Raw genomic sequence first — 18,941 nt, 5'->3', positions numbered from 1 at the left:
TGTCAGCAAAAGGCTTTTGTAACTGCAAAGACCAGGGTAGAGGCTCAAAGGTGTCATTCTCTCTCACACACTCTCTCTCTTTCCTCTTCCTTTTCCTCTTCCCCTTCCCTCTCCCTTTTCCCCTTCCCCTCCTTCTTCCTTCTCCTCCACCTCCTCCTTCGTTGGGAATGTAAGCCCCAGGAGGACAGGAATGTATATTTGATTCTTCTTGTATCCCCCAGCTTAGGGCAGAGCCCGGGACGTAGTTACGTTTGAGCCCGGCTCAAACATCAATTTTGTGTTAATTAGAAAAAGATGCCCCTTTCTCAATATAATTTACTGCCTTTTGCTGGAAGTTTTAAATAATCACTATACAAACCTACCCTGGCTATGACTTGTATACCCCATCCAGCCTCCCCTCCGTCTCCCACATAGTAGGTCCTTAATAAATGCTTGCTGGATGAATGAATGGATGAAATTCAGGGAGTCAGAACTATCTGGAAAACCAATGCAAAACCGTGTGCTGAGCTCGTGTGTACCTTTGCTGATTGAATTGTCCATTAGTGTCAGAGTGGTGGGCACAGAGCCCCCCCTTTTATTATTCCTCCACCAACAAAGATTTGTCAAGCACCCACTCATTGTGTTGGTTTGGGGAATGCAGACACAAATAAGATTGTTGATGGGAGCAAATGAAATGTGAATATGTAATTTCGTACAGGTCCCTACTTTGAAGCAGGCTTCTCAAGGATAGTTCAATCAATTTTGGTCTCTTTAGGGATAATTTTATTGTCAGTCTCCTGAACAACCAGGTCTTGCTCACTGCAAAATGTGCAGTGCCTGGCACATAATGTTTAATAAACAGCTGCTGAATGAATAACTGACTTTCTGGTATGGTGAGATTGAAAGCGAATCATATTTGATACATTAGTTTTCATATATGATTTAGTCAGATTGATATGGGAATCTGAGGTCTAGTGTTCCATTTTTACCTCTTGTGAGCTGATTGCTAAGTGGACCATTAGGGAAACATCAGGAGCAGTGAAAAGCGCCCTGCTCTGAGATTCAGGAGATAGCTGTGTGACCTCGAATGAGTCAACTCACCTCTCTGGGTCTCACTTTCTGTCTGCCTCTGTAAATTGAAAGACTTATACTAGAGCACAGTTTTCCAAATCGTATTTCATGATGCAAATATTAGTGGATACGGTCTAGGGTGAAATAAATTCAGCAAACCCAGGTACAATATCTGTTTTCTACAGGGCTTTTTAGAACTTTTCCTGTGCATCCTGACTCCCCAAGCAGGAGAGAATTCTGCATTGTTTTCCTACGTCATTGATCTTGTGAATACCTGTTTGGTACAATTCCTTATTACTCTCTCTTTGGAGATCACAGTTGCAGGGAACATAGTTTCAGAAACTCTAATTGATCTGAAACATCTCCAAAATGCAACTCTTCTATTCTAAAAGACAGGTTGTTACAAGAAAATTTTTTTGGTGGCAAACATTGTTCTCGGCCCCAGTTCAAATAATTTCTGTGTTAGGAAACACGGGTGATGTGAGGATTTGGGGAATGCCTTCTGCAAAATATCACTCATCATTCATTATAATTTTTTATACCTACTACGTGCTAGGCACTCTTCTAGGAATATAGTTACCAATTAATTACTCTGAGGTCTGGGAACTTATATTTTAGTGGGAGAGAGACAGCAAACCAACTCTATGATACTGTACCGCACTGTCGTGTATTATGCTATCCAAACTCTGAAATGTCATGTCAGGCAGTGATACTGATGTGATGCAAAATAAAACAGAGTGAGTGGAGTGATGTGGCTGCCATTTGATTTAGGGCAGTCAAGCAAGAGGCATGAAGAAGAGAGGCACAGATGGAGAAGGAAGGCTCAGGGCGACGCCAGCGTCCAGGGGGAGGAGTGCTCCGGACAGAGGGGGTGGCCAGTGCAGAGGCCTGGACGCGGGGCTGTGTGGGGCACGCTGGGAGAGAGGAGGGTGGCCGGTGTGGCTGCGGGGCTGTGGAGGGTTAATGCCAACAGCAACGGCAGGCACTGTGGAGACTCATTCTGTGCCCGGGCTGCGCGTGTACGGATTCATTTAATCCTTGCAACCCTGCAAGGCAGGCACTGTTGTTACCCCCATTTTGCAGATGGGGAAATGAAGGCATTAGGAAGCTAAGTAACGAGCCCCGGGTCACATAGCTGGTGAGTGGCCAAGCTGGACTTGAACCGGAGAGCCTGCCCATTGCGTCTTCCTTATCCGCCCTGAGGTGGTGAGAGGGGCTGCTGAGGCGTGGCAATCAGCAAACGCACTGATGCCTGGAGCAGAATACTCCTCGTTCACCTGCTCATTAGCTGGTTAACTGATGCATTCCCATATGCTTGTGTGAGCTGATGTCCATCGTGTCCCTGCCCTGGGTGCTCCTTTGTGTTTGGAGGGGAGGCAGCAGTGAAAAAAGGAGCCCATCATTTGGCCAGGTACTTTCCTAATCCCTGTTTGATCCTCACATTAACCGCACGTACTACTATTTTTCCATTTCACAGATGAGAACACTGAGGCACAGAGAGAATAAGTTGGTTTTCCAAGGTTAGATGACTAGTAAGTGGTGGAACCAGGGTTTTTACCTAGGCCTGTGCTTCTCAACGGAGACAATTTTCTCTCCCAGGGGACATTTGGCCGTGTCTGGAGACATATTTTGGTGGCCACAATTAGGTGTGAGGTGCTCCCGCTAAGGCAGGAGATAGATGGGCCCAGGCTGAGTAGCTGGAGTCGGTCCCCTGTGGACAGAGACTCCAAGATGAAGATAATAGTTGGAGCAAGAGGAGCTGAGCCCTGCTCAGAGAAGAGATAAAGACACCACGTATTTCTCATTCTCGAGGTCAGGGAGACCCTCAAGGCTACACATGCGCAGAAAGGCTCCGCGGGGGCCAAAAAGGGGGGGGGTGGCATCCCATAGTAGGTGATGTCAGCTTAACCGTAGGCCTCTTTGCTAGAATCCATCTTGGCTAAGAGACGCACGTGCACATGGGAAGGACCCTGAGTTATACCAAATACGGACTCAGAGCTAGGGAAAGCAAGATGACTGGGCAGAGGAAACCTGGAAGAAATGCCCCACAGAAGCGATTCAAACTACTACAAGGGCGAGACACTGAGCCTGACTGTGTGTCTACTCACATGTATCCTTTTTCCTCCTAATAAACACTTTACCTGTTTCACTACTTTCTGTCTCTTTGTGGAAATTCATTTCTACAGAGCCGACAGGCCAGGGCCTTGTCACTGGCCACTGGTCTAGTGGCTAGGATTCGGCGCGCTCGCTGCCGCAGCCTGACTTCAATTTCTGGCCGGGAACTGAAATCATGTTTCAAGCCGCTGCAGGCTGAGGCCACCTGAGGTCACTGCCATCTAACAGCTGCCAGGGATGCTGCTAAACTTCCTACGGTGCACAGGACAGCCTCCCACCACAAAGAATTATTTGGCCCTGAGAGGCCCTAACTCCACATCCCAGCTGCCTGTCGCAAAGCCACACTACCTAGGCTTTGAAGCGCCACAGCCTTGCGTTCAACTTTTAGCTTTCCCTTTCTTGATTGTCTGAATTTGAGCACCTCTCCTAGCTTCAGTTTCTTTGCCTGAGAAATGGGTAACTTAACCCCAAAGTTCTGGGTGAGGATTAAATGAGTTCGTGTAACACTGAGATTACTTTCGTGTGGTTCTTTTTCCTTTCCTTTTCTCCTTTCTAACTACACGGAAGGAGCATGTGACAACCCGTGAGCAGTGAGCACTTCCTTAAACTTTGCATCTCACCCTCCTTACCCTATTCCTGTCTCTGGGTAAGGGCAGGAACGCTCTGTCCCCCACTTTGGGGAAGTTTCATGGCCTGGTTGGTGAGACAGGACATGGCAACCTATGGAACAGCAGGGGCACCTCGGGCATTGCCCTCTCTAGGGGGTCTCCCACATGGTCTGTCTAGCATGGTGGCTTCAGGGGAGGTGGACTTTGTACCTGGTGGCTCAGAGCTCACAGGCGTGCCCTCAGCATGCGGAGAGCCACGTGGATCCTGAGTCTCCTTTGGTGACCTTGCCTCCATGAACCGTACTCTGTTTCTTAGAACTGAATCCCCAAGGTCGGACCTTATGCAAGGGGGCGGAATTAGACTTCACCGCTTGGTGGGATGTGTCAAGGAGTTTGCAGGAGAGATGTCTTACATGTTATGTTTTATTGAAAACATTATTCTGACGCAATTTCAGACTTACAGAAAGGGTACAAAATATTACAAAAGAATTTCTAATTACCCTTGATCCAGGTCCCCCCAAATTAATATCTTATTGTTACTTGCTTTGTTCCTCTCTCTCTTCCTTTTTTTCTTTTCTGAACCATATAAGACATGATGCCAATTTACCCCTGAACTCTTCAGAGCGTATTTCCTAAAAACAAGGAATTTTCTTATCTAATCTACAGACCTTATTCAGATTTCATGGTAATGCTTTTTATAATAAAACAAGCCAAGATCTGTGTTGCATTTACTGCTGTATCTCTTTAGCCCTTCTTTACTCGGAAGCACTTCCAGCCTCTTTGTCTTTCATGACTTTGAGTTTTAGGAAGAACACCCAGCCAGTCACTTGGTAGAACGTCCCTAAATTTGCGTTTGTCTGGTGTTTCCTCCTAAGTAGATTGTGATATACACTTCGGGCAGAAGCACCACAGAAGTGATGGATGCTGAGTTCCTCCCAGGACATCGTGTCTGAGGCACATGCTGTCAGTTAATCTCACACTAGCAACATAAACTCTGATCATAGGATTGTGGCAGTGTCTACTACATAGTGACTATTTTCCCCTGTGTAACTGATAAGTATCCTTTGGAGAGATACTTTGAGACTATAAAAATATCCCATTATTACTCAGAATTTCACCCATTGGTTTTAGCATCTACAAATAATGATTCTTCCCTGAATCAATTCTTATCATGGTTGCCAAATGGTGTTTTGTTTTTTTTTAAAATTCCACCTTTTTTTAAAATTGTAAGTTGAGGAATTTATTTACTTATTTACACCAATGTAGGCTCTTGGATTCCTAGTATTTTTCCAGTAGGCTATAATCCTTTACTCTCCATATTTATTGTGAGGTTTAAATTGTCCCAGATTTGGCCATCAGGAGCCCTTTCAAGTTGGCTCCTGTGTCCTTTTGTTATGCTTTATTATCCTTTGAGCAGAGTTTGCTATATTTTGGCACAAGATATTCTTGTATATTCCCTGCCTGAGCCCTGGAATCAGCCATTTCTCCAGGGAGATTTGGTTCCTTATTATTGGAGAATCGTATTTAGAAACCAAGATCCAGGTGCTGGGGTGTTATTGCTACTGAGGTGACATTGCTGCTAGGTCCTCTTAAAGGACAGAGCTGGGAAATATATATATATATATATATTCATATGTGCATATGCACATTTTCATAAGGATCCATATATATTTCTGTATCTAGCTATGTACATATAAGTCCCATAGGTTCATTCTGCTACTTTTGGACGTATTTTAAAATCATCACCTTGATTTCAGATCCTGACTTTCTAATGTCTTACTTCATGAGAACTGGAAGTCAACGAGATTAAGTTAACTGCCAAGGTTTTTCTTTCTTTCTTTTTTTCTTATTAAAATGGGAATAGTAACTGGACTTACCTTATAGTTTATTGGCAGGGTTGTGTGATATGGTGCAGGTGGAATGTGTAAAGCCATGCACACAGTGAGAATCAGAAAACTACAGTTCTGTGACTGTGTTCATTACACCTGAGAGCGCAGAGCAGGACCTCTTGTGTCCAGGTAATAGTTCTGTGCTCCATTTCAGGGTTAGTGTGGGGACCAAGAGCTCAGGGCCAAGATCCAGGAGATGGATAGGATGGAACAGCAAACCAGAGTTGGCCGCACCTGGAACAGAAGAAACAGGACAAGATGTCAAACTTGATAAGGAGGCCAGGGGAGATCTAAGAGGAGAATGTTCTTGAGCTCATAAGGAACGCCTGGAGCTCTAGGTCACTTTGGGGAAGGAGTTACAGGGAACATGAGGAACCCCGTTCACAAGCAGGGCAGAGCCATCAGACTTTTGCTTTGACATGGTTAAGGAGATGCCATTTTGACATTCCCAAGTTGGGGCCTGGGGATGCATGTGTCCCAGGATGTTAAGATATTGTAGGATGTTAACGTAGTGCTGGGCCCAGAGGATTCTTTTCTATTCTCTTCTAAGACTATCTCTGGGGAACTGGCACTCCACCAACAGTGACAGAATGGTGACACCTAGCATTTGCTGACCACATACTCTATGCCAGATGTTTTATATCCATCTTTTCATGCCATGGTTGCAATATTCTTGTGAAGTAAGTGCCATTACTTTCATTTGAAAGAAGAGGAAAAGAAAGCTCAGAGAGGTTCATTGATTTGTGTAAGTTCACACTTCCAGTAAGTGACAGAAGTAGGATTTGAAGAGAGGATGTTCATAAAGAGGGTTCTCCACAGATGGAGCCATAGTCTACCTCCTGGCGAGTCCCCCCTTGGGGACTTACACACTCCTTGGCGGGATTCAGACAGAGGGTCACGCCTTCATACATATTGCCCCACGGTTCTCCTCTGAGCTGAACATCTTGAGGTTCTGAAACGAATTCTCATCAGATTCGGTTGTAAAGTCTCTCTGCATTTTGGTCCCTATTCTGTGCTCTTCCAATGCCTTTTAACAATGGGCAGTTAGACCTCAGTTGTCTATATCAGGTTGGGTCTGCTCAGCATGTAGGAGGTCCTATCTTTCCACACCTCTGATAATTTCAAGAATTGGGAAAGCATGTCCAATACTGCTTGTCAGAAATTGCAACTATAGTTTAGCTCACACATCAATTTGAATTCATTGGTAGTGGCTGCCCAAAGTCCTGTGATGAGAAAGATACCAAGGCTGCATTCCAATCAATGGAAAAGAGGTGCCTGATTGACTAATGATGTCTGTCTGGGGCTGGGGAGGTGGAGGTTGTGTGATAAGTGCTAAGCATTTGCCATTCTGGGTCTACCAGTAGTCTTCAATCCTCTTTGCCCCATAGAATCACTTGAGGGCAATCACTTGCCCCATAGAATCACTATTAGTGTCTGAAGCTCACTGCTACTTTATCAAATTCATTGATTAGCTCTAGTAGTTTTCTGGTAGCATCTTTAGGATTTTCTACGTATAGTATCATGTCAGCAAACACTGACAGTTTTACTTCTTCTTTTCTGATTTGGATTCCTTTTATTTCTTTTTCTTCTCTGATTGCTGTGGCTAAAACTTCCAAAACTATGTTGAATAATAGTGATGAGAGTGGGCATCCTTGTCTTGTTCCTGATCTTAGTGAAAAAGGTTTCAGTTTTTCACCACTGAGAACAATGTTGGCTGTGGGTTTTTCATATATGGCCTTTATTATGTTGAGGCAGGTTCCCTCTATGCCTACTTTCTGGAGAGTTTTTTATCATAAGTGGCTGTTGAATTTTGTCAAAAGCATTTTCTGCATCTACTGAGATGATCATATGGTTTTTATCCTTCAATTATGGCATATCACATTGATTGTTTTGCATATATTGAAGAATACCTGCATTCCTGGGATAAACCCTCCTTGATCATGGTGTATGATCCTTTTAATGTGCTGTTGGATTCTGTTTGCTAGTATTTTGTTGAGGTTTTTTGCATCTATGTTTATCAGTGATATTGGCCTGTACTCTTTTTTTTTGTGTGTGACGTCTTTGTCTGGTTTTGGCATCCGTGTGATGGTGGCTTCGTAGAATGAGTTTGGGGGTGTTCCTCCCTCTGCTATATTTTGGAAGAGTTTGAGAGGGATAGGTGTTAGCTCTTCTCTAAATGTTTGATAGAATTCACCTGTGAAGCCATCTGGTCCTGAGCTGTTGTTTGTTGGGAGATTTTTAATCACAGTTTCAATTTCAGTGCTTGTGATTTGTCTGTTTATATTGTCTATTTCTTCCTGGTTCAGCCTCAGAAGGTTGTGCTTTTCGAAGAATTTGTCCACTTCTTCCAGGTTGTCCATTTTATTGGCATAGAGTTGCTTGTAGTAATCTCTCATGATCCTTTGTATTTTTGCAGTGTCAGTTGTTACTTCTCCTTTTTTCATTTCTAATTCTGTTGATTTGAATCTTCTCCCTTTTTTTCTTTTGAGTCTGGTTAATGGTTTATCAATTTTGTTTATCTTCTCAAAGAACCGGCTTTTAGTTTATTGATCTTTGCTATTGTTTCCTTCATTTCTTTTTCATTTATTTATGATCTGATCTTTATGATTTCTTTCCTTCCAATAGCTTTGGGTTTTTTTGTTCTTCTTTCTCCAGTTGCTTTAGGTGTAAGGTTAGATTGTTTATTTGAGATTTTTCTTGTTTCTTGAGGTAGGATTATATTGCCATAAATATCTCTATTAGAACTGCTTTTGCTGCATCCCATAGGTTTTGGGTCATCGTGTTTTCATTGTCATTTGTTTCTAGGTATTTTCTGATTTCCTCTTTGATTTTTTCAGTGATCTCTTGGTTATTTAGTAATGTACTGTTTAGCCTCCATGTGTTTGTATTTTTTACAGTTTTTTCCTGTAATTGATATCTAGTCTCATAGCGTTGTGTTCAGAAAAGATACTTGATATGATTTCACATTTCTTAAATTTATCAGGGCTTGATTTGTGACCCAAGCTATGATCTATCCTGGAGAATGTTCCATGAGCACTTGAGAAGAAAGTGTATTCTATGGTCTTTGGATGGAATGTCCTATAATTATCAATTAAGTCTATCTTGTTTAATGTGTCATTTAAAGCTTGTGTGTCCTTATTTATTTTCATTTTGGATGATCTGTCCATTGGTGAAAGTGAGGTGTTAAAGTCCCCTACTATGATTGTGTTACTGTCGATTTCCCCTTTTATGGCTGTTAGCATCTGCCTTATGTATTAAGGGGCTCCTATGTTGAGTGCATAAATATTTACAACTGTTATACCTTCTTCCTGGATTGATCCCTTGATCATTATGTAGTGTCCTTCTGTGTCTCTTGTAATAGTCTTTATTTTAAAGTCTATTTTGTCTGATATGAGAATTGTTATTCTGTCTTTCTTTTGATTTCCATTTGCATGGAATATCTTTTTCCATCCCCCCACTTTCAGTCTGTATATGTCCCTAGGTCTGAAGTGGGTCTCTTGTAGACAGCATATATACAGGTCTTGTTTTTGTATCCATTCAGCCAGTGAATGTCTTTTGGTTGGAGCATTTAATCCATTTACATTTAAGGTAATTATTGATATGTATTTCCTATTACTATTTTCTTAATTGTTTTGGGTTTGTTATTGTACATCTTTTCCTTCTCTTGTGTTTCATGCCTAGAGAAGTTCCTTTAGCATTTGTTATAAAGCTGGTTTGGTGGTGCTGAATTCTCTTAGCTTTTGCTTGTCTGTAAAGGTTTTAATTTCTCCATCGAATCTGAATGAGATCCTTGCTGGGTAGAGTAATCTTGGTTGTAGGTTTTTCCCTTTCATCAGTTTAAATATATCATGCCACTTCCTTCTGGCTTGCAGAGTTTCTGCTGACAGATCTCTGTTAACCTTATGGGGATTCCTTTGCATGTTATTTGTTGCTTTTCCCTTGCTGCCTTTAATATTTTTTCTTTGTATTTAATTTTTGATAGTTTGACTAATATGTTCCTTGGCGTGTTTCTCCTTGGATTTATCCTGTATGGGACTCTGAGCTTCCTGGACTTGATTGACTATTTGCTTTCCCATATTAGGGAAGTTTTCAACTCTAATCTCTTCAAATATTTTTTCAGTCCCTTTCTTTTTCTCTTCTTTTTCTGGGACCCCTATAATTCGAATTTTGGTGCGTTTAATGTTGTCCCAGAGGTCTCTGAGAATGTCCTCAATTCTTTTCATTCTTTTTTCTTTATTCTTCTCTGTGGTAGTAATTTCCACTATTTTATCTTCCAGGTCACTTACCCGTTCTTCTGCCTCAGTTATTCTGCTATTGCTTCCTTCTAGAGAATTTTAAATTTCATTTATTGTGTTGTTCATCATTGTTTGTTTGCTCCTTATTTCTTCTAGGTCCTTGTTAAACATTTCTTGTATTTTCTCCATTCTATTTCCAAGATTTTGGATCATCTTTACTATCACTACTCTGAATTCTATTTTAGGTAGACTACCTATTTCCTCTTCATTTGTTTGGTCTGGTGGATTTTTACCTTGCTCCTTTATCTCCTGTGTATTTATCTGTCTTCTCATTTTGTTTAACTTACTGTGTTTGGGGTTTCCTTTTTGCGGGCTGCAGGTTCATAATTCCTGTCATTTTTGGTGTCTTCCCCCAGTAGGTAAGGTTGATTCAGTGGTTTGTGTAGGCTTCCTTGTGGAGGGGACTGGTGCCTGTGCTCTGGTGGATGAGGCTGGATCTTATCTTTCTGGTAGGCAGGACTGTGTCCAGTGGTGTGTTTTGGGGTGTCTGTGAACTTATTATGATTTTATGCAGCCTCTCTGCTAATGGGTGAGCCTGTGCTCCTGTCTTGCTACTTGTTTGGTCTGGGGTGTCCAGCACTGGAGCTTGCTGGTCATTGAGTTGAGCTGGGTCTTAGCTTTGAAATGGAGACCTCTGGGAGAGCTCTCGCCAATTGATATTACATGGAGCTGGGAGGTCTCTGGTTGTCCAGTGTCCTGAGCTCGGCTCTCCCACCTCAGAGGCTCAGGCCTGAAACCTGGCCGGAGCACCAAGACCCTGTCAGTCACAAGGTTTTCCCTCTTGGTGCTGGACTCTATGTGCACCACTGCCCTGTCCTCATCACAGAGGGATGCTTTCACGTAGGTAGATGCAGAAGGAATGTCTAGATGAGTTTTATTTTCAAGTTACATACTCATTTATTCATTCAACAAATATTTAATGGGCATCTATTTTCTGCTTAATTCTTGTCCCTCTACAAAGCTGAAAAAATGTTACAGTGAACACCTGATATACACGACCTTGATTTTCCATTAACATGTTATGATCCTTGCTTTACCACATATATATTCATTTATCTATCCCTCTATACATCTGTTGATCCACCTAGTTTTGATGCATTTTAGAGTAAACGGCAGACTCAGTACATGTAAGTCTAAATTCTTCAGCATGCTCATTATTAACTAGAGATCAGTTCTTTGCTTACAGTTTTTCTCTTGGTGGGAAATTGATCTACAATGAAATATATATATATTAAGTATATATTTCCTGAGTGTTGAAAAACATACACCTGGAACATCGTTATCACCCCAGAAATTTCCTTCTTGTGCTTTCTGAGACAGTCCTTACCCCACACCCAGAGGCAAGGCTGGGGCTACAGGAGGCTGCTATACTGAGAAACTCAAGAAGAGAAAGCCAGGTAGAGACCAGCAGAAAGGAGAGATGATAGAGTTGGAACCACGAATGATATTATTTGAACCCCTGAATCCAGCCAAGACTTAAGCTGGCTGCCTTACTAGTTGAGCCAAAGAAAAACTTCCTTCTTTAATTTTTAAGTTAGTATGAGTTAGGATTCTGCCACCTGCAACGTAAGGAGCCCTAAGTGATACACATTTGTTGGGTGGGTGTGTTAATATATGCAGTTAGGTTTCAGCCAAATTTTATTGGCCTGGTGACTTCCAATATCTTTAAAGTTAGTTCCTCTATCAGTCAAAATTCCTTAATTAAAAAAAAATCTCATTCCCAATTAGTTTGTTCATTCACCAGCTCTCTATTGATCGCTTACTACGGGCAAGGGACTATGGTTACTGCTAGGGATTTAGCAGTAACCATCTTACATTTGACACATCTGGTGTCCCCAATCTCCACTTTAGGCTATTTAATTAGAATTGTGTTAAATTCCAAGAAAAAGAAATGGACGTTATGTGGAGAAATGGAGGTTATGTGCATAACCTACCCCACAGTTTTGTTGTGAGAACCAAATGGATCATGTGTGTGAAAATACCTAACGTCGTTCCAGCATAAAAATTTTTATTTTTATTTTTACTCAGGGGATGAAACTTGAAGCTCATTTCTGAAGCATCTGATCCCATCACTGAAAATACCTTCATTTAGATGTTCTTTTCTACTTCTAAATCTTACTTGGAATGCAACATTCTCAGTTTGCCAAATAGTGGGGCAGTGAGTAGCCTAGACGTGCCTGCTCGAGATTCAGGAGGCATATAATCCTGGAACTGCTGGAGGTCTGGGCTTCCAACACACTTCCGAAATACTGTCTCTGTCTTCACCACCTACACTTCCTGCTGAGAAACCAAGTTTTTTTTTTTTTTTCCCTTTGCCTTTATTACTTCCAAGCTCTAGTTCTTGGCTGAGACAAACTGCAGTCCCCAAATGCTATGATTTAATGAGAGGAAATTTACTTAATGTACAAATTTGCCTGGGGAAGTGATTCTGATAAGGATAATTACATCCACATCTTAGTGTAAATTGCAGCAAATGTCTAAACCTGTGAGCAGCTGCTGAGTCCCTGTCACTCAATGCAGCCTCCATCCTTTGGGGCGCACAACCAGCTAATGAAAGTTCAGTGGGAGAAAATGAGAAGTCTGATAATGACCATCTGACCTCCCTGAGTTTCATCATTTATTCAATTAAGAAGTAGTATCAGAATAGGGTGTTTTCTGCATAGACCTAGGTCCAGCCATAGATGGAAGCTCCTGGGGAGGGCTTGGTCCCAGGCATATTTAGGAATCGAGGTTGATGCCGCAGTCATGATTTTTCAGTCCAGACCAAAACCAGCGATCAGCCTCATCTCCTAGTCTTATCCTCATACACACCATGTTTGGCCACACCGACAGTTTTCTATTCTCTGAATATGCCATTTACTTGTTTATTTCCATGCCACTGACCCTTTTGTCTCAAATTCCTCCCCCCTTCTCCTCGCTTCTCAGTCTGATGAAATCCTAATCCTCTTCTGAGATGCAGCTCACATGCTTTCACTCAGAAACATCTGTCCTAATCACCCCAAGCTACAGCCATTGTGTCCTCAGGGCTCCCATCACATCCTCTTCATATCTATGTCATGGCATTTATTTGTTCAGTCAATATATAATGAGTACTTACCAAGAATATGGGGTCCTGAGATGAATCAATCATCTTCTTGTGGGCTCTCAGAGTCTAGCTGAGGAGATATTCAAGTAAAAAAAGATCACCACAATTCTAATGTAGTGATAAATCCCTCAGTGAAGGTGAACAGGGGCTTTTGTGGGAGTCAAAGGGAAAGAACCCAGCCAAGACTCGGGAAACACAGAAAGAGTTCTAGAGGCAGGATAGTCTTTAAGGATGAATAGAATTTCCCCAGGGGAAGATAAGGAGAAAGTCATTCTATGAAGAGAGACCACCAGACCTGTGCTAATTATCAGTGGTTTGTCTTCCCTAATTTTTCTTCTCTTGAAGGTTGGTTTTATCCATTTTTTAAATCCCCATTACCTAGGAAAGATGTATAGGTAATGTTTGGGAGAGGGATGTGAGACATTACTCCAGAGAATGTTAATTCTGGTATTGTTTGGGGGTCTGGGCTATAAGCAGTACTAAATAACTCAGTGAATAATAAGAAAATGTAACCAAAATAATGGATCTGTATCAGTTATTGATTGCATTTAACAAACAATGCCCAAACTTGGCAGTTTGAAGCAACGATAATTTTAATTCATTTCTGGTGATTCTGTGAATTGGTTGGGTGGTTCTTCGGCTATTTTTTCTTGGACTCATTCATACGGCCACATTCAGCTGGAGGGTCACCGGATCTGGGCTTAGCTGGAACAGTGGATACGGCTGGGCCTCTCCCTTTATATGGCTTTTCATCCTCAAGGAGGGAGGCTAGATTGGGCTTCCACACATGATGATATTAGCACTCTAAGAGGGAGAGAGCTGGAGCACACGTGCTCATCAAGTTTCTGCTCATATCACATTTTCTGATGGCTCAGTGGCCAAAGAAAGTTGCATGGCCAAGTCCAGATGCAAAGCAGTAGGGGATTACACAAGGGGATTACATAATCATGCACACCAGGAAGCATGATTCATCGGAGCTGTTAATGCTACAATCTACCACAGATCAGTACGTGTCAGGCAGTCAGAGCAGAAGGGGTGAATATACATGTATGGTACACACAGGTAGGGATGTATGTCAGAGTCACGGTCCCAGCCATGTCTCCTGGAGACAAGGGGCTGGGGCCAAATTTCTGAGATCCTGTAGTGCAGTGACAGGAAAACTAAACTTGGCTGGGCTTGGAGCTGGAAGAACAGAGTTTGGATCAAATGAAATGAATCCATTAAAATTTACTTCACAAGTTACCACCAGCGTCATAAGCAATAATGTGAAAGTATTTTGCAAACTTGTAAAGAAGAGAAATTAGTATTCTTAGGCAGAAAACCCAGGTCAGCACCACAGACAGCTCCAAGACTACAGTGTAGCTGCAGTAACTACACAGCATGAATATAAATTCATGCTCCTTTAACCCGGAGGCACCTGTGCCCTAGAGAAACACCTTGCTGAGTGTCTAAATGATTAGATTTGCTTCATATATTCTCATTTGCCTTGGACTATTTCCTGTCATGACCCGTATGAATTGAGTTTAGATTTAGTCATGAGGAAGAGAAACCCCAAATAAGAGTAGCTTAAACAAGAAAGAAGTTTTGACTCTCGCAAGCAAAGGTTATTGCTAGACAGTTCAGGGCTGTTATAGCAGCTCTGCTCCATGAAGTCCAGACCTAGGATTCTTACTGCTCACTGCCCTGTATCCTTCGGGTGTGACCTTCAACATCATGGTCTAGGCGGGTGGCCAGTGCTCCTGTCACTACATTTATACTCTTTCATTTGCTCCTCCTTCCAATAAACACAACTTTTCTGGTGCCTTCTATGTAACAGAAATAGACAGAAGGGTTACATGTGCTACATTAAAAATCAGGAATCATGAAATTCTGAGAAGAGGAAGAGAGAAGTTCTTCAAAATATCTGCGAGGAGAAGCAGCCAAGACATGTAATCTAAGTAATGGCCAGTCTGGGTCAGGGATGGTGTTTGAACTGTGTAAAATAAGTCCAGTAATATTTACTTCAAGAAGAAAGATGAATATAAATCCTTTATAATATTTTCTCCTTAGATCCCAATGAATTGTCTTGTACTCTGCTTATTCATATGTCACTGTGGAGACAACTGCTCTGGACTAACTGTATTAGTTTCCTATTGCTGCTGTAACAAATCACTGCAAACTTAGTGCCTTAGTACAACACATATGTATTGTCTTTTAGTTCTGGAAGTCAGAAATTATAAAATCAGTATGTTGGCAAGGCTGAATTCCTTTTGGAGTCTGTAGGGGTGAATCAGTTTCCTTTCCTTTTCTAGTTTCTAGAGGTACCTGCATTCCTTGGCTCAGGATTCATTCCTCCATCTTCAAGGCCAACAGTGTAGCATCTTCAAATCTCTCCCACCCACTCTCTTTCTTTGTCTTTCTCCACTCTCTGCTTCTGCCATCACATCTCCTTCTCTGACTCTGACCCTCCTGCCTCCCTATTATTATTATTATTTTTTTGAGGTATGCTGGCCTCTCACTGTTGTGGCCTCTCCCATCGCGGAGCAGAGGCTCCAGACACGTAGGCCCAGCGGCCACAGCCCACGGGCCCAGCCGCTCCGCGCCATGTGGGATCCTCCCGGACCGGGGCACAAACCCGCGTCCCCTGCATTGGCAGGCGGACTCTCAACCACTGCACAACCAGGGAAGCCCTGCCTCCCTCTTATAAGGACCATTGTGATCACATTGGATTTGCCTAATTCCCCCATCTCAAGCTCTGTAACTTATTCACATCAGCAAAGTCTCTTTTGCCATGCAAGGTAACATATTCACAGGTTCTGGGGATTAGGCCCTGGGTATCTTTGGGGGCTATTTTTCTGTCTACTACACTACCCATTCATTCATTTATTCGTTCAACCAATATTTATTGTGCACATGCTGTGTGCCAGATACTATGCTATCTGGATACAGTGTAGAGTCAAACAGACACGGCCCCCTCTCTCTCGGAGCAGTTCTTCATTTTTCTAGATAAGCACCAGTTGATAATGCCCAGAGCAGGTGAACATATGCAATAACATAAGAGGAATGTTTCATGTGTTTAAAACAGACACAGACACATTCACTCACTTACATAATCCCTTCAAGTACATGTACCCTTGTGACTATAAATGTTTAGGATGGAATGCCCACCCTGTGACCTGTTTCTAAATGAGTGAACCTTCGTTATAAGGAAAACATCCCTAATGCTCTGTGCAAACACCTCTACCTCAGTCTCACTAGAAAATAAAAACTGGGGAGATTTTTTTCCCACTAAGTCCTGTGCTTCTTGATAATTTCAGCTCCCTAATCTCTCAAGGGCCCATAGGTCTAGCCAGTGCTGGGAGAGCAGAGTCAATTTCTGCTGAGGGAACCCAAGTCTGGCCAATCACTGACTTTGCCTCACCTTCCTTGCTTGCTGGTGATTGACTGGTGGATTGACCAATGAATACCTGGCTAGGGATTTTTTTGCAGGGCAGCCTTCCAGTGCTGAATTACTTATAAAGTTTCCCAAACTGCCTGGCCATTTGGAGTTGAGAATTATAGATCCACTTGCCACCTCATTGTCAGAGGCCCAGAACCTTGAGTTCCCTTTCCTGTCTTCACTCCAAAGATGGAAGCTGTATCTTGAATGACTCTAGCTGTACTGAGAAGTTATCCTCTGTAAGATTTTCATCTCCATCTGGCCCTGTGTATGGGCCAGCCACTATCTTTTTTTTTTTTTTTTGCGGTACGCGGGCCTCTCACTGTTGTGGCCTCTCCCGCTGCGGAGCACAGGCTCCGGACGCGCAGGCCCAGCGGCCATGGCTCACGGGCCCAGCCGCTCCGCGGCATGTGGGATCCTCACAGACCAGGGCACGAACCCGTGTCCCCTGCATCAGCAGGCGGACTCTCAACCACTGCGCCACCAGGGAAGCCCCAGCCACTATCTTAAACAGGAACTTTTCTGCCCTTTTTACTCACTCTTCCCCCAAGTGAGGAGAACTGGTTTTCTTGGGGAAATGGAGAATCTGACATTCACTGGTTCAACTTTTCTTTTTTAAAAAATAATTAATTAATTATTTTTTGGCTGCATTGGGTCTTTGTTGCTGGCATGGGCTTTCTCTAGCTGCAGCAAGCAGGGGCTACTCTTTGTTGCCATGCATGGGCTTCTCATTGCGGTGGCTTTTCTTGTTGCGGAGCACAGGCTCTAGGCGCGTGGGCTTCAGTAGTTGTGGCATGCGGGCTCAGTAGTTGTGGCTCACGGTCTCTAGATCACAGGCTTCAGTAGTTGTGGTGCAAGGACTTAGCTGCTCTGCAGCATGTGGGATCTTCCAGGGCCAGGACTTGAACCTGTGTCTCCTGCATTGGCAGGCAGATTCTTAACCACTGCACCAACGGGAAGTCTGGTTCAACTTTTCTGATTGGATTAAATATATGGGTTTAAAGCTGTGAGTATTGCCAAAGGAAAATTGCACCAGATGGAGTTAAGTAGGCAAGGAAAACATTATTCAAGACTATCGCAATAGCGGTTAAGACTGTTAAATAGGGGAGAGAGATTGAGCTCAACTTGAATAAAATGGGGGCAGCTAGGGATTTATAGCCAATGGGCTGGGTGAGGGAGTCAGTGGATGGAAATTACTAAGATGGACTTGGTTAGGTAACAAAAGCAGGGAAAAGAGGAACTTGATTGGATATGAAAGATGGGAGAAGAGGACCTTGATTAGATATCAAAGATTGGGGTATTCTCATTAAACTGGCTTAGCAGGATTCTTGCTAAAACTGGGATCTGCAGGCCAAGGACAAGGTCTAGTCAAGAAGAGTGCTCAGAGGAGACTGACTAAAGTTTGGTCAAGGAGGGGATCTTTATCAGTGTCACTGTTTTCTCTGTATCAGGAATTGACTTGCCACATGACCTACACACTCTCTGTCCCTCCATGCGTGAATGCCCTGGCCCCATGAGTAGGTGGGAGAGAGAATGTGTCAGTCTGTGTGGGGTGGGGGTTGGTGAGAAGCTTGGGCTTGGTGCACACGTTCAGCTCACAAGCTCAATATTAGGAAACATGCTTTAGGTGTTTTCTTTGATCACCATTCTAGAGAGGCTGTTCCTGTTTATAGTTCCCACCAGTGATGCAGGGGAGTTCCAAATGCCCCACATACTTGCCATTACTTGGTATTGTTCATTCTTTCACTCTTTTCCCCCCATTGTTCAGACTGAGTAATTTCTATTGATCTGTTTTTAAGTTCACTGATCTTTTCTTCTGTCATCTCCATTCTGTTACTAATGCTCTAAAGTTAATTTTACATTTCAGTTATTGTGTTTTTCAGTTCTAAATTTTCAGTTTTTAGAAATAGTTTTAATTTCTTTGCTGAGAACTATCTTTCCATTGATTTTAACAGTGTTTTCCCTTACTTCACAGAGCAGGACTATAATAATTACTTTAAAGGAGCCGTAAAATTGGGGTCATTCCACCTAGAGGGATGGGATAGGGAGAGTGGGAGGGAGACACAAGAGGGAGGGGATATGGGGATATATGTATTTGTATAGCTGATTCACTTTGTTATACAGCAGAAATTAACACACCATTGTAAAGCAATTATACTCCAATACAGATGTAAAAAAAAATCGGGGTCATTTGGGGTTGGCATCTGTTGATTGTTATTTCCCTTGAGTGTTGCTGAGGTTTTCCTAGCTCTTCATATGTCAAGTAATTTTAAATTATATCTTGGGCATTTTGAATATTATACTATGAAGCTCTGTGTCCTATTAAAGCTTTCTGGACAATTTTTTAAAAGCAGGCAATCAACCTAGTTATGTTCAGACTGCAAGTCCTGACCCACATTCTGTGGACAGTATTTCCATTTTCAGTTTAATTTTCAAAGTTTTTGCAGCGCTATCTGGGTCTGCCCTGTGTGTATACCACCC

The 18,941-nt window shown here is 42.6% G+C and overlaps 1 protein-coding gene across 1 annotated transcript in view; it reads right to left on the bottom strand.

Annotated features, from left to right (window-relative positions):
- Positions 1-4,179: 4,179 nt before the first annotated feature.
- The window catches only part of SLC2A9 (solute carrier family 2 member 9), a 213,318-nt gene continuing 198,556 nt past the window's right edge, over positions 4,180-18,941 (bottom strand). The window contains exon 12 of the mRNA XM_067036386.1: positions 4,180-5,896. Coding sequence (XP_066892487.1) covers positions 5,819-5,896 — 78 coding nt within the window. The 3' untranslated portion in view covers positions 4,180-5,818. The remainder of the gene's footprint in view (positions 5,897-18,941) is intronic.

This window comes from Kogia breviceps, chromosome 6 (assembly GCF_026419965.1).
Source record: "Kogia breviceps isolate mKogBre1 chromosome 6, mKogBre1 haplotype 1, whole genome shotgun sequence".
Classification (NCBI taxonomy): domain Eukaryota; kingdom Metazoa; phylum Chordata; class Mammalia; order Artiodactyla; family Physeteridae; genus Kogia; species Kogia breviceps.
The sequence above is the reverse complement of the archived record's forward strand: the minus strand, read 5'-3'. Positions and strand labels throughout refer to the sequence as shown.